General features: G+C 43.1%; 1 protein-coding gene across 10 annotated transcripts in view; it reads right to left on the bottom strand.

Moving 5' to 3' along the window:
* Ak9 (adenylate kinase 9) overlaps positions 1–15838 on the bottom strand; it is a 130687-nt gene that overhangs the window by 76350 nt on the left and 38499 nt on the right. For 9 of the 10 annotated variants that reach the window (XR_008221298.1, XM_052751484.1, XM_052751483.1 and 6 more), the window contains 3 exons: positions 15514–15653; positions 15254–15434; positions 3343–3487 (listed from right to left, as the gene is read on the bottom strand). Coding sequence is in view for 9 of the 10 variants with exons in the window: in XM_052751484.1 (XP_052607444.1) it covers positions 3343–3487; positions 15254–15434; positions 15514–15653 (466 nt within the window). In the remaining variant the exon portion in view is untranslated. Of the gene's footprint in view, positions 1–46; positions 2169–3342; positions 3488–15253; positions 15435–15513; positions 15654–15838 lie in introns of those variants that run through there. The other variant, XM_052751491.1, reaches the window with a different exon arrangement.

Raw genomic sequence — 15838 nt, 5'->3', positions numbered from 1 at the left:
AATAACATTTTCTTATGTTTAATTGTGGTTTTAATGACATTGACATTTAATAACATTTTCTTATGTTATAACTAACATAAGAAACATATAACTAACATAAGAAAAACTATATACAAAAGTACAATAACTATATACAATATATACAAGTAATAAATACCTAAACAGTGTCTAGTCCATTTGTATTTGACAAATTCAGAGAAAATAATTCCATTATCTATCCTATTTTGGTAAGTCCAAAATGTACCTGATTCACTTTCTATCCTAATTAATCTTCAACTATAACTAACTAATCTTCAACTCCCTCAGAGATCCAAGAAGGAAAATAATATTACCTGATAAAAAATAAAAACAGGAAGTGCATGCAAGCAGCTTCCAAAAAAATTGTGAGTTGACAGAAACAGCCAGCTGCCTGGACAGTCACCTGAGGTTTCTCCGCAATGCTGGGGCATCATCTTCAGCCTATAGGCTTAGCGTATCTGACAGACTCATTTGTGAAGTAGGATGTACACAAGGTCAATAGTTCGACCTCACATTGGGTGAGAGCAGTCCATGTACCAGAAACACCTGAATTCCACTAGTGTCATGTCATGATTCAGGATTTTAAATTCTGGAAATTGTTGATGTTTTTTTAATTCAGCTGTCCATTCTTCTTGGCTGTGTATATGTGGCTTCATCTCAGCATCCCATTCTTCTCTACATCCCTCTATCAAATGCCAGTCTACTATTGGGAGGCGTGAGCTTAGTTACTCTTCAAGAATAACTGTTTCAGCTGCTGTTCCATTGCACATCAGAAGCCATCGGCCCACTGCCTGTTCAGCTGCCTTCGAAGAAAAGGGCACTGTACCTTTTCCGGATTGCGAAGGCCACTTCAGGGATGGTGCCATATTGTCCTGGCCTCAGAAGATGCCTTTTGATAAAGCCATAACCACACTTATTTTGGCAAGAATCAGTAGTCCTTTGTTTCGTGTCCTGTCTGTCCTGTTTGTCAGCAGTTGATTCGAGGATACTTTGTTGTCCAGTGGCTAACTTTTGCCACAATGAAAGTTAACTCCAATGCAGTTTCTTCAATGCCCATATTTTCTCTGAAGTAGATTGGTACTGCCAGGAGCCGACATGTCTCATAGTCATAACAAAAAAGAAAACTTTTCTAAGTTATTAAAACATTTTAAATGCCATATTCTGTAGATCTCTGAAGGGTTTGAAGATGACCTGTCTATCTAAAATATATCTGCTCAATTTTTAAAAATATATCTAATATGACTACAAGTTCTATTGTAATGTCTAACTACTAACTTTCATTTCTTTATATCCTAATAGTTGGTAATAACATTCAAGGATCAGAAAATTGCATTACATTGTTAAATTAACAGTATAAGTACAATTAGAAATATACATATAGCATTTTCTAACAATATCAATTTCAATATATATAATTTGTATACAATATAAAACAATCCAATCCAATGTAAAGTATTTAAAACTAGTAATTGTCTTTTTCTTTTCTTTTCTTTTCTTTTTTTCTTACAACAAGAACCTTAAATCTAATCTCCTTTGCTTAGCCTTTTTCCTAACCTTTGACAACAACTTGTAACCAACCCCCCTAAACAATGAAAATTATCCCAGACCCAAGACCCATTAAAACCACAGAAATGAAATAAGCAAAAATATTTCTCATAACAAAATCTTCCACAGCACCAAAAAAAAAAAAAAAAAAAAAGATTGCTATAAGCTGATTACTCTGTGAATGTTGAGGAAAGGTTCTCAGTAAACAAAATTTTAAATAGTTTTAATATACCATGACTAAGTAAGATGTATTTTAGAAATTCAAAAAGAACTTGATGTTGGAGTATAGTGTGTTGTTGATCAAACAAACAGGTCGAAGCATGAAAATCGTTGAGGTTGTCTTGCTAGATGCCGACAGGATAAAAACATCCTTCAGGAGAAACACCCGAGGGATCCTTTAAACTACACTCAGTGGGGTGGTCACCCAGTGGCTGAGAGCACCTGAGGCCCTTCTGTGACTTGAGTTTGGTTTCTGGCATCCACATCAGACTGTTTGCAGCCACGCGGAATTCCAGCCCCAGACAGTGAAGTGACCTCAGGGACTCACTGGCTGCCATCTGTGGGCAACTTCCACTGCTTTTCTTTGGACTAAGTTTCTTTATCCACTGAAATCAAAGGTAAAGATTTATGAGGATTACATAGGTCTTATATGCAAGGTAGCTAGCACAGCTTTCTTGGGTAGTAAATGCTCAATAAACACTAGGTATTATTATTTTTGTAATGGTATATGTTTTTATCAGCATATTGGAACTGATACACACAAAAGCCTTATGGTGTAATAATGTGCTGTCAGAGGCTCTAGGAAATTTAACAGCAGCAACTGAATCTAGTCTAAAATTATTGGAGCTGATCTCAAGTTTCGGATCCAGCTCTTTAAATGTGAGAAAGATCTCACACAGTGTATAGGCAGCACTGAATCAAGGCTATTGTCACAACAGGCGCGGTGGTTCACACATGTGACCCTACACTCACCAGGCAGAGAAGGGCCTAAGGTGCAAGCTGATCATCAGCCTGCCTTATGTAGTTCCAGCCAGGTGTATACATGTATGTATATGCATGTGCATGTGTACATGTATATGTATGTGTGCATGTACATAAGAAGAGCAGACAATTACAGATACGAATTCTACCTAGTCCCTCTATGAATTACAAAAATAGTCATGAAATTAGAACTCTCGTTTTCCTAAAGAAAAACAAACAAATAAAGGTCACTTTTGTGCTTATCCTAAAATATCATGACCAGCAGTGAGTGACTGGTCAGGAGCTGGCTTTGGAAAGGAGGGGTCAAGTGTCCTTTGCAAGATCACTGTGTTAGCGTTAGAGTCATTTAACTGCCATCGGTAAAATTAGAGAGTTGTGGCTATTCATCATTCAGACTTCCACTAGTGTCACTGAATTTGGCATTTTCCGAATAGAAGGTTTAGTTACATCAAGGCTGGCACCTGGGCTAAAGCAGCAAACACCCCAGCGGTCGGGTGACGGCTCCTTTTACTGCCAGTGTGGCTAATGTCACAAGCGTGGCTCAGCCTCTGCTCAGTGCGCAGACCCATGAAGAAAGACAGTCTCCCAACACCCCCAGTTACAAGGACTTTTCCTTAGAGTTATAGAAATGAAGGTTTTGGGTTATGAGTCAGTTTCTTTTCCTTCCTTCAACCGTTCACCAAGAGACTAAGGTGCAGATGGTAAGGACACTAAGACGGACAAACTGACATTGCCGTCCTCAACCAGCCAGGCCAACCGTTCACCAGACACAGACTCTGAGACAGGACAACAAGCCACCTTGCTTCTTAGACCTCAGCTCCATCAGCAGCCTCTCTTTCACGTTTTTGATGGCTGTGCTGGTGACTTCCTTTATGGTGTCTTTAACTAGTTTTTCACGGGCTTCATCAAAACGTGGCTGAACGGCTTCAGCATAGTCAACTACCTGCAGAAATATTTAATAAAATTAGTGTAGTCACAAGGTACTGTGACTCTAAAACACATCTCCCACCTATCTGTCTGTCTCTCTGTCTACCTACCTATCTACATACTTACCTGTCTTCCAAAAACAGATACTACTTGAGGCATCTTTAAAATTATGTATAGAATCCACTGATTTAAAAAAGATCTGTTTTAATTTTTAAAAATGTATTTTTATTATTTTTAGCTCTATCTATGTCTGTGGGGAGTGGGCGGCCGGGTATGTGCACACTAGTACAGGTACCTGCAGAGGCAAGGGGGGTCAGCTCCCCCTGGGGCTGGAGTTACAGGTGGCTGTAAGCCACCTGCTGTGGGTGCTGGGAATTGAATTTGGAGCCTCTGGAAGAGCAAGTGCTGTTCTTCACCGCCAAGTCCCCTCTCCAGTCACCTAGTCTTGGTTTAAAACAAAGATTTATTTATTTTATGTGTATTGAGTATTTTGACTACATGCACATATATGTACCTTGTGTGTGCTTGGTGCCTCAGGAGTCAGAAGAGGGCGTTATATCCCCTGAAACTGGAGTTGCGGATGGTTGTGTACCACCATGTAGGTGCTGGGAACCAAACTTGGGTCCTTTGCAAAAACAGTCAGTGCTCTTGACCCCCTGAGTCATTGCTCCAGCCTCCTTGTTGTCTTGTGATATGTGTAGGTGTTTAGTCTTCATGTATGTCTACGTAATACATGCATACAATGCCCTCAGAGACCAGAAGAGGATGTTGGATGCCATGGGCCTGGAGTTACAGTTGGTTGAGAGTTACTATGTGAGTGCTGGGGACTGAATCTGGGCTTTTTGGGAGAGAAGCCAGTGCTCTTAACTACAGCGGTATCTCTCCCGCCCCCAATTCACCAATATTTAAGGTCATTCATTCATAGAAATCAGCCATATTTTTATATACAATATAAATAAATATAAGCTATGTACATATTCAGGTTGCATATACATTTTTGGCTTAATAAAATTATAACATACATATCAAGTCAACTTCATATGTCTAATTTATAATATCGTAAAAAGCATCCATTTTAATAACTTCAAGAACTTTTGCAATTATATAATACGACAACCCAAATCAACACAGAACTTCTACATTAGCCCCAGAACTGCTTTTCTCTTTTACAGTCAGTTCCTTCCCTGTCCTTTCTTTGTCCCCAGCTCTCATTCCTAGTCCTTGACACATTCTGCGCTCAGTTGCATCTTTTCCAGAATTTCTTCTAAACTAGACAGAGCGTAATCGTTTTCAGGCTCCCTCCCCTTAGGAGAATGCTTTTGTGATTCATCAGTTTATCTTTTCATTGCTCAGCACTATTCTATCACGAATACACTGATTTTTCCTCCATTCACTGCCCAGGGCCGTGGGAGTATACAGCAGGTGACAACTAGTGTTCGGCAGAGTGAACCGACAAGATGAATGACTCCCTGATGGGGAGCCCCACCTGGCAAAGCTGTGGGGACACTGACTGTAAAGGACCGGTTGCTCCTGTCTCTTTTTCTCTAATGTGCCTCTACATTCCTTCCCTAAGAATTGCTCTGGCTATTTTTCCCACTGCTTGTGTGTTTATCGCGAGAAAATACTCCATCTTTGGGTACACACATAGCTGTGGATGGTTGGGAAGATGATTTCTGCTCAAGCTGTATAATTCTGATGAACAGAAATAATACTAGGATATTTTTCATAACTGACACAGGAAAGTAACAGTATTCTTGGTCACAAAGACAGCTAATTTTAGGCTTCAAAACAAATTCAGAACAGACTAGCTGCCCCTGCAGAGAACGCTCGAGGACAAGCCCCCAAGTGTCTGCTAAACCAAAGTCAGGCTGAGAACACTAAGACATAACTTTCCTGCAGCAATGGGCTTTCTGCATGTAGGCCCAGCCTCAGTTTATGTTACAGGACTCACAGTCAGCCAACTAACTTATTGTCAAGTCCTGAATTTCAATGTCACTTTCTGTCCGGGAAAGAACTACATGCATAGCCAAGCGTTACTCACTGGCTGGTCACTGTGACCTCCCTAGCCTGAGAAAAACTGTGTGACTTATCATGTGTTATGAGAATGGGTCAGACCTGGAAAATGTAACATATAATTGTCCAGAGTTGGCTGTTGAAGTGTGTGTGTGTGTGTGTGTGTGTGTGTGTGTGTGTGTGTGTGTGTGTAAGAGAGAGAGAGACAGAGAGACAGAGAGACAGAGACAGAGGGAGCTGTGTGGAGGAGCTGCTGCTGCGTAGAGCAGCTGTGTGAAGGAACTGTGTAAAGTGCTGTATGGTGAGAGTTGTGTAAGTGAGAGGTATAGTTGTGGTTGTGTGGAGACAAGGAAGACGAAGCTGTGTAGAAAAGAGATGTAACTGCAAAAGAGGCATGTGGCTGTGTGGAACATGTATGGAGCGTGTAACGATGTGGAATGTAACTATCTGGAGACCGAGAGTTTCAGAGAGAGGATTTTTTATGATGAAGTAAAAGAGAAAGTTACCATCAGAACGCATGTGTGTCTCCTTATTTTTCCCTCAGATAGAAAAAGTTTAGCCTCCAGATGGATAAGAAGGTTTTCCTGCAGTCCTGCTACTCTGAGGCACTCTATATTCAACCCTGGAGCAGTTCTGGGAGCTGGCCTCCCCAGGCTGTGTTAATTCACCTTCTGAAGGGTTGGGTTGTGTCTAGGCCGGGGATCTTAGAGAAAAAGCAGCAATTAACATTTCTATAGAATCTCTTTGTAGATGTTCTCATTACTTGGAGGTTGAATTACTGGACCACCTGCTAGTATTATATTTGACTTTAAAAAAACAAGGAAGTTGTATTTTCTCAGCAGCCTTACTAACACTTATATGGCTTTATGAACCTTTTCAATTTTAGCCATCCAAGAGGATATGAAGATATTTCTCACTGCAGTTTAAATGTAGATTTTCCTTATCACTGAAAAATTTCAGTATCTTCTTTGTTGAGTGCTGGGCTGACCCAAGTCTTTTCCAGAGGCCCTGATGTACGGAGAAGGAACATAAAGCCTTGTCTAAAACCAGAAGCAGGCTTGGCAGAGCTGGTAATGGTCTGGCACCAGGGCCTTGGGGGAGCTGTAGCTTGGGATCCTGAGAGCTCAGCTCCTCCCACTGTATGAGGCTGCAGCTGGCAGTTCCAAGGCTGCTGTGTGCTTGTTCTCTGATGTTCTTGAGACACCCCGTGTTCCCCACGTGCAGCACTGTTTGGTTAGCTTTATGACTTGACTCTGTCCGATTGTGTGATGGCTTCCTGCTGACTTTGTCCCATTTCTCCCCTGGAAATGGTGTATCAGATGTTACACTTGTCAGCTTGGCATAAGACAGCTTGTGCAAGACTCCCCGTGGTGATGTTTGGTTTGTGCTCTAACAAATAAGCTTGCCTGGGGATCAGAGGGCAAGACTAAGGGGCCAGGCAGTGGTGGCCCACACCTTTAATCCCAGCGCTTGGGCTCTCATGTCTTTGATCCCAGTACTTGGGAGGCACACACCTTTAATCCCAGCACTATGGAGGAGGAAACAGGAAGTGGTAGGGCTGGGCGGAGAGAGGAATATAAGGCGAGTGGAGACAGGAGGTTGGCCCCCTCTTTCAGGCTGAGGATTTGGCGAGGTAAGAAGTGGCTGTGGCTTGTTCCTTTGTCTCTCTGATCTTTCAGAATTTACCCCATATCTGACTCCAGGTTTTTATTATTAAGACTAATTAGGATCGTGAAACACCTCCCGATCCCAAATTTACCTATTGCCTTATCTTCTGATCTCCTGGTATTCTCTCTCTCTCTCTCTCTGAATGACCTGCTAGTCCAGGTCACCCCTGTGTGCTTATGGAGCACTCATTCTTTTCCGTATAAGCACATGTTCAACTTTTGCCTGTTTCAAAGACTGGGTAAAATTCTCAGTACATTCTGATGGTTAACTCCTATGAGGTAGATTAGACTTACTAATGAGTTAGGGATCTTAGAAATAGCTTCATATATGCCTTTTAACTGTAAGTATTACTTCCAGATCCTCAAATTACATTTCCCTTTTCCTTCATTTTTACTGTACTGCTTTATTCTGTGACAAAACACTTATCTCTAAACCATATTTTAATAGGTGCACAGAATTGTATTAGATGAATATATCATAACTTAATTAGAGCATGAATAGTATATATTTAGCACAGATTTTGGGTGTGTATATGTGTTGTATACGTGTGTATGAGCTATGTGGATGTGCACACATGTGCATGTAGCTGTGTGAGCCAGTGTGACTGTGTGTGTGGAGGACGGAGGTCAATGTGACCTTTTTATTGGCTGTCCACCTCATTTTTGAGACAGGTTCTCTCACTGAAGCCAAGGCTTACTGATTTGGATAGACTGGGCAGGCTAGTGAGCTCCAGGGTCTGCTTGGCTCTGCCTCTGCATTACTGAGATTACAGACATGCTGCCACACCTGGCTTTTTACAGGGTGCTGAAGATCCAAATTCGGGTTTGCATGTTTGTATGTCAAGCGCTTCACTGAATGGAGCGTCCCCCCAGTCCTTTGAAGCAGATGTTTTTTAAAATACGTAGCCTTTAATCCCAGCACTCGGGAGGCAGAGGCAGGCCTGGTCTATGGAGCAAGATCCAGGAAAAGGCGCAAAGCTACACAGAGAAACCCTGTCTCAAAAAAACCAAAAAAAAAAAAAAAAAAAAAAAAAAAGAAAGAAAAAAATACGCATTTAGGTAGAAGCTCAGCTATGGTCAATATCACTGTCTGTCTATCTTCAATACGATAGTTTCTTTTCTAAATTTTTTTATCTTTTATTTTATAGGTATGAGTGTTTTGCCTACGTGTATGTCTGTGCATTATGTGTATGCTTAGTGCAGTTTTTGAGTCTCTGAAACTGGAATTCCAGATGTTTTTGAGCCACCATGTGGGTGCTGGAAATTGAACTCAGGTCTTCTGGAAGAACAGTCAGTTCTCTTAACTGCCAAAGCTTATCTCCAGCCCCATGATAGTTTCCTTAGGAAAATGTGTAAACTAGATTTCACAATTCAAAGGCTCAGCGTGGATTTTAGGCTGTATTTCCAGTGACTAATGGATGCATTCTTCTCACCGGTATGAGACTGTAGCTTTTCCTGTCCTAGCTGCACATTGATATTTGGTGTTAACACTAGACTTTCTTTTTTCTTCTGTTTTTATTAGCATATACCAATTATACATAATAATGGGTTTTATTATGATATTTCCATACATGTTCACCCTGTTACTCTTTACTGTCCCCCTCCCACTCTTCTGACCCTTCCCTGTTTCCAACTAGTCCCCTTTTGCTTGCATGTAATAATGATCTTTAAAATCCAATGACGATATTAATACAACATATCTTTTGTATCTTAGCATCTGTGCTTATCAGGGATGTGATATCCTTTTTTCTAGTGTGTGTGTGTGTGTGTGTGTGTGTGTGTGTGTGTGTGTGTGTGTGTGTGTGTGTTTTAAGATTTATTTATTTTGTATACGGTGTTCTGCCTGCAGGCCAGAAGAGGGCACCAGATCTCATTACAGATGGTTGTGAGCCACCATGTGGTTGCTGGGAATTGAACTCAGGTCCTCTGTAAGAGCAGCCAGTGCTCTTAACCGCTGAGCCATCTCTGCAGCCCCCTTTTTTTCCTAGTGTTTAATGGCTATTTTTATGCATTAACCATTTGCTATTTTTTCCCACTGAGGCTTCTTCTGATAGTGATTGATCTGTTCACATTTTAAAATGATATTCCTTTGCTTGGCACATGTGATGGTTTAAAATCTGCCCATACAGCTTTTGATCTGTGTGGTGCTTTGAATAAGAATGTGCCCCACAGGCTCATAGTTTTGCATGCTTGGTCACCAGGGAGTGGCACTATTTGAAAGGATCAGGCGGTGTGGGAGGTGTGGCCTTGGAGGAAGTGTGTCACCGGGGTGGGCTTTGAGGTGTCAAAAGCCCATGCCAGGCCCAGACTCTCTCTCTGCTGCCGTGGATGGATCTGGATGTAGCTCTCATCTACCTGTCCAGCATCGTGTCTGCCTTCATGCCGCCATGCTCCCTGCCATGATGATATCAGACTAATCCTCTGAAACTGTAAGCCAGCCCCAATTAAATGGTTTCCTTTATAAGAATCGCTGTGGTCAGGGTGTCTCTTCACAGCAATAATAGAACGCTGACTGACTAAGACAATGTGCCTCCCTTCAGAAAGTGGTACCCCCTTTTCTTCTCTCACGTAGGTAGAAATTGCTTTGAATGAACTGAGTAGGATGCCCTGGTAGAACATCAGGTTAGAAGCTGACTGCATGTGACATGGTGAAGGAGAGTCAGGAGAAGGACAGACTCCATCCCAAAGGGAGAGAGAGGAAGAGGCTGGCGACTCACAGAGGAGTCACAGAACAGTTGGAAGGGCAAAGAAACAGAAGAGCAGCACAGTGAGAAGAAGCCACAGAACCTAAGAACGGTTAGCCGGGTGGCCGCTGAGGAAAGGCACGGGCAGTCTCAAGCCCACTGTCCTGACAGGCCTCCAACCTGGTAGCACATTCTGGTGTGACGGCCGTTCCAACAGGGGGACGGGTCAGCAGTGGAGAGGAATCCTTCGGTCATTCTCTGTGACTTGGAGAGCCGTGCCCAGGCACCATCTTGAGTGTGGATCTGCTGTTAAAACCTAGCCACCCTGGGTGTCCGGGAGTCCCAGAACACGGAACAGTCACAAGCAAGACCCTGAATTCAACTGGCTCCAGCTCCAGGGTGGGAGATAACTGTGAGAAACAGTCCTGGAATTAGGAGGGCCAGACCTGGACAAGCTGAGAGTAGTCTCAAGCAGCCGCCCTGCTCGACCAAGACTAACTTGGGAATTTACTATCCCTGAACCCAAAGTTTCAAGCAGCCGCCCTGCTCGACCAAGACTAACTTTGGAATTTACTATCCCTGATCCCAAAGTCTCAAGCAGCTGCCCTGCTCAACTAAGAAAAATGTCGGAATTTTAGTAAATCCCTAAGCCCGAGGTCTGTGGATGGACCGACCCCTGGAGCTTGAACAACTAACTGCCGTTCAGATCTAGCTATCTGCCAAAGAGACCGAGAACTCTGGGCTCCAGAGGACTATTTTATACCCACAGCTGTAACCCTCCAGCATGGTGACCGGTGGTAATGGGCTCTGAAAATATGGAGACAGATCTGCCTATTGGGATTCAGCTCTGTAGCGACTTCCCCAATCGGCAGTGGAGTTGAGACGCACTCCCCCCGGCCAGAACGGAAGCCTGTCTCGGTGCACTCCACGGGGGTGATTCTTAGAGGAGCCCGCGCACCCAGAAGCTGCAATCCTTAGTGTGACCAGAAGAGGGCAGCGTGTTAGGGAGGGAAGCTATTGAAAAAAGGACTCCTACCCAGCACAGGCTGAGAAGGAACATAGATTGTAGGAAACACAGGGCTCCACAAGATAACTGGCCCTTCTCTTCCCATATACTTGGCAGATTCCAACTTTGAGGACATCAAAAACGGCCACTCTGACACACTGTTTTAAAAACTATGCTTTCAGCAGGATTTGGATCTTTGTCTTGTTTTTATAAACTTATTTTTGTCGTCCTTCTCCATTAAATCTGTTTACATTTTTATTTTATTATTGGACAATCTCTTCCTACCCCCTTCATAAGGCTCTTTTCCCTATTTTATTTAATCTTGCTTCTCCTTTGGTTTTTCTCTTTCCATGTATGCGGCATTTACCTCAGACACTTCATTTTCCTAGATAATTCTTAACATCATTTTTTTCCATTTTCATTTCTGTGTTAATTTTGTGGTACATTAGCAGGCTTTAATTAATTTTAAGTGTATTTCTTTATCTTGTTTGGTTTAGCATTTTAGGAGTTTGTTGTCTCCTATATGCGTCCTACAGGAGATTAACCCTTGAGAAATAAAATAGGAAAAGATCTCCAAACCAAGAGATGATGGACACCAGAACAAAGGAAACACGAAGAAGCAAGGTAATATAACGCCTTTAAAAGATCCAGCTACTGCCGGGCGGTGGTGGCACATGCCTTTAATTCCAGCACTCGGGAGGCAGAGCCAGGCGGATCTCTGTGAGTTCGAGGTCAGCCTGGGCTACCAAGTGAGTTCCAGGGAAGGCACCAAAACTACACAGAGAAACCCTGTCTCAAAAAACAAAACAACAACAACAAAAAACAAAACAAAACCCCAAAAGACCCAGCTACCGAGCTCAAACATGCCGAGATGAGCAAAATGCTTCGTCGAGGCTTAAAAGTTTACTTATAGAAATGACCAGTGACCTAAAAGAATATACAGGAAAGCAGAATATTGAAGTAGGAAAAGCAATCCCAGGCCTGGAAAGGCCACGTGACACAGACGAGAAAGTCTGTGTGTGAATGAGCATCAGAAACGTGATGAAAGGTCAGCAGCAGGGAGAAGACACTCAGCAGAGCCTGAGCCTTGGGAGAAACTCAATGAACCTTATTTTTAAAGAATGAACAAACATGTCAAAAGTGTATCCAATAGACCGGGACAATAAGACACAGACTATTTGGGATTGAGGACGAGATCAAGAAAATATGACATTCAAGCAACAATATGAAAATAATGAGTCAGTCTCTCGGTGTGGGCCCAGGGTCCCCTTCAGTCTTGGCTTCTAGCCCGTCTCCATTACTTTGTGACTTTGCTGACTCCCCAGAAGCACTCTCTACCAGGAACCCACAGCCACACACTGGTAGGGGACCTTTCCTCCTCCCTGGCTTCCATTCTGGTCTCTCCAGACTCGTTCTTAGTCCTGCTGCAGCATGCCCACAGGAGCCCCTTCTCCAAGCCTCCCTCCGTCCTTGTGACTTGGCCTCTTGGTGGAGACCCAGGGTACCCCTAGTTTTCTCTGGTGGACCCTTTCAGCCTTTCTTTCTAGCCCATCTCCATTCCTTTGTGATTCTCTGCTAAAGTGAAGAACAAGTCTTTATCAGATACTCCACAGCCACCACACGTGGCTGGGAATCAAGGACCCTACAGCCACTATACTGGCTGTGACCCACAGGGGGCAACAGCAACCACAGAGCAGAACAGGCACCCAAAAAATATGGGACCAGATATTCACACCAAGAAACATTTCAAATATCCTAAGTCCAGATGCCTAGATCCCAGTGAAATTCATTGGCTTAACCTATCTGTTGTCTAAAACACAACGGACGCAAACAAAAACTCCCCTGCTCACCAGCAAAGACACTCATAGCTGAGAGCAAGAACCAGGGAGCCAGGCAGTCTACTGAGCAAGCAGAAGCCAAAACGCTTGGCGCAGCTGTCCTGATAGAAGTAGTTCAAATTATTCATAAAGAATAGGGATGGCCACTATATATCAATAAAGGGAACAGCACACCAAGAAGACAGAACGATTTGAAATATATACATCAAATTCTGTGGCTCCAACTTTCATAAAAAGACAGGTGGGTCCTGATGCAATAGTAATGGATGACTTCTACACCTTATTCTCATCAGTGGCTGGGTCATCCAGACCAAAATCCAATGAAGAAACTTGAAAGTTCATCTGCGCCATAGACCAAATGGCTTTCACAGACATTAAAGAATATTCCATAACAGCTGTCTTAACAGATACAGAGAACTTAAATAATTTTTTAGAAACTAATAACAAGGGAAACCACAGAAATCACACAAATACTTGGAGATTGGACAGTACCCTTTAATTTTTTTATTTTAAAATTTTCATTTATGTGTACGTATGTGTGTGCCTCTGTGTATGACACACACATGTGAGTGCCCATGAAGATCAAAAGAAGGCACTGATCCCCTGGGGCTGGAATTGCAGGCCATCCTGAGCCACCTGATATGATGCTGGCAACTAAACCTTCTTCTCTAGAAGACCAGCAAGCACTCTTAACTACAGAGCCGTCTGTCCAGCCCACCAGACAATATACTCTTGAATGGCCAGGGTTATTGAAGAAAGCTGAGAGGAGATGAAAAAATTCCTGGACTATAAATGAAAATGCAACTGAGTGCTTTTGGGGATACAGCAATCCCAGCTCTAAGAGGGAAGCTTATAGCTGTGAGTGCTTAGACTAAAAAAAGTCAGATCGCTCTTAAATAAATCACTTAACGATGCCTCAGAGCGCCTCAGGGCTTCAGGAAAACAACAAGCCAACCCAAAAGCACTAACAAAGGCTAGGGTGAAATTAAATGAAATGGAGACTAAAAATATATATATAAAGAAGCAATGAAACAAAATTTTGGTTCTTTGCAAAAATAAACAAGGTCAAAAAATTCTTAGTCTAATGAAGAAAAAGAAAGATGGAGGGGTCAATGTAATAAAACTGGAGATGAAAAGGAGACATAGTCACCACAAAATGACATAAAATCTCTGTGCTGTTTACACAACAAAATGATATACAAACATGAACATCCAAGACACTACTGAAATACAAGAAATGCAATAAAAACGGACAAGATAGATGGACACCCACTTCAAAAAGACAATATACGAATGGCCAATAAACACGAAAATGTTCCCAAGTCATTAGGTGAAAGAGATGTTACCAGACACAGTAGAGTGGTTAAAATTAGGAAGATCCCCCAAACAAGGGTTGGCAAGGATGTGGAATAGCAGCTCTGTAATCAGCCAGTGGAGTGTAAGCTAGCAGAGCTGGTTTGGGATTATCTATACAAGTTGAAAGAACATATATACATACTCTTAAGTCCCAACAACAGTCCTACTAGACAGATTTCCAGAGCACGAACATGTACATGTGTGCAAAAGACTCATAGAAGAATGTTTATGAGAATTATTCATAATGCATTTATCTGAAATCAACCCGAGTTTTCTTTCTGAACATTCAAATGTTTCTAAACTATGTTCCATCAACAGAATAAAACTAAAACAAAATGGACTCTACATACAGTAACATGGGCGACAGTTACAGCCATAGTGTCAGGTGAGAGAGACCAGCCAGAAAGGATGTGAACTAAGTCCACGAAGTCCAGAAAACCACCCAAAACGAAGCTAAGGCACTTACTGTATACTTCCATCATAAAACCGTAAGAGCATGGAAGTTAGCTACTTGTAGTTACCTGTGGGGGTGTGGGGGTGTGTGGGGGTGTGTGTGGGTGTGTGGGGGTGTGTGGGGGGCTGGCACTTGGAAGAAGGGTGGAGAATGCTTGTGGGGTGCTGAGAATAGTCCATATTTACACTGGGTGGTGGGTGATATGGGGATTTATTTTATAATTCCTTTAGTTTCTCTTCTCTGTTCAGTTTTCATATTTCAGAATAAAAAAATAAAAACAAGTAGACAATATTTCAAAGCCCTGTGCGTTTTGAATGCTCCCAGAACTCTCACGGTTTCTCTGACCACATCATCTGTTTGCCAGGCTTTCCTTCACGGGGAGCACTCCACACACACTAATCTTCAGTAATTTCTCTATGTTCCAACCGTTATGAAACCTTTTGGCTTTGCCTTTAGTTGCATTCCAAACCTGCCTGCTTCTAGCTGCCTTTACTGCTGAATATAATGTCTTTACATTTTAGAGTGGAGAACGCGATGATCGCGGAGGAGGAGAGGATGCTGTGAGGACATCACACTGAAGTAGGTGTGAAACTGGCGCGTGTGAGAGGGAGCAGGAGTGTGACCGGGAGATGGGGGGACTACAGACGGAAGAACCTGTGACCGTGGGGCGATGCCTTCCCCACGGCAATCCCGGGCAAACCCAGTACAAGTACCGAGTCCAGCTAAAACTCCACCATTCAAACACGGGGCAGACAAACAGTTACCTTCGCTTTGAAGTGTTCTGCCATCAGGCTGCACAGCGTCGTTCTCCCTGAGCCGCGAGGCCCAAATATAAAGATCTTACACGGCGGAATTGGCATGGGCGGCAGAAGGCAGGGGCGGGGGTTCAGTGAGAACAGTTTTAATGTTTCTTCGGAAGAAAGGCAGTACATTTTACCTAGAAAGCTTAAAACAGACCGTAAGAGTAAACACCTGGAAACATCCCGGGCAGGTTGGAAAGGGAGGCTCTGGGGAGCTTACCGACCTCACGGAAAAGTCCGCGGACCCCGAATAGATGTTCCCGTCCTTTAGGGCCACGGGGCAGGAACGCCCCCACCTGCTGCGGTGCCATCGGTACCGCGGCGCGATGAGCTTGTAAGCGGCGAGTGTCCGGAACAGCTCCTCCTGCGACGATCGCAAACACCGCCCTTCAGAATCAGCCAAATGCTTCACACCGATTTGATAGTACTAACTGCTCGGGAGCAACTTAGAATGCACGTGTCGGCTTTTGGGGTCAGTTACAGCGTTCTGTACTCATTCAGGGTTTAATAAGATTCGTTTTAACTTCTTTAAAATCTATTGGTGCATGC

Source organism: Peromyscus californicus, unplaced genomic scaffold (genome assembly GCF_007827085.1).
Source record: "Peromyscus californicus insignis strain IS unplaced genomic scaffold, ASM782708v3 Scaffold_22__1_contigs__length_63687245, whole genome shotgun sequence".
In the NCBI taxonomy this organism is placed as follows: Eukaryota; Metazoa; Chordata; class Mammalia; order Rodentia; family Cricetidae; genus Peromyscus; species Peromyscus californicus.
Note: the sequence above shows the minus strand (reverse complement) of the source record. Positions and strands in the feature narration are given on the sequence as shown.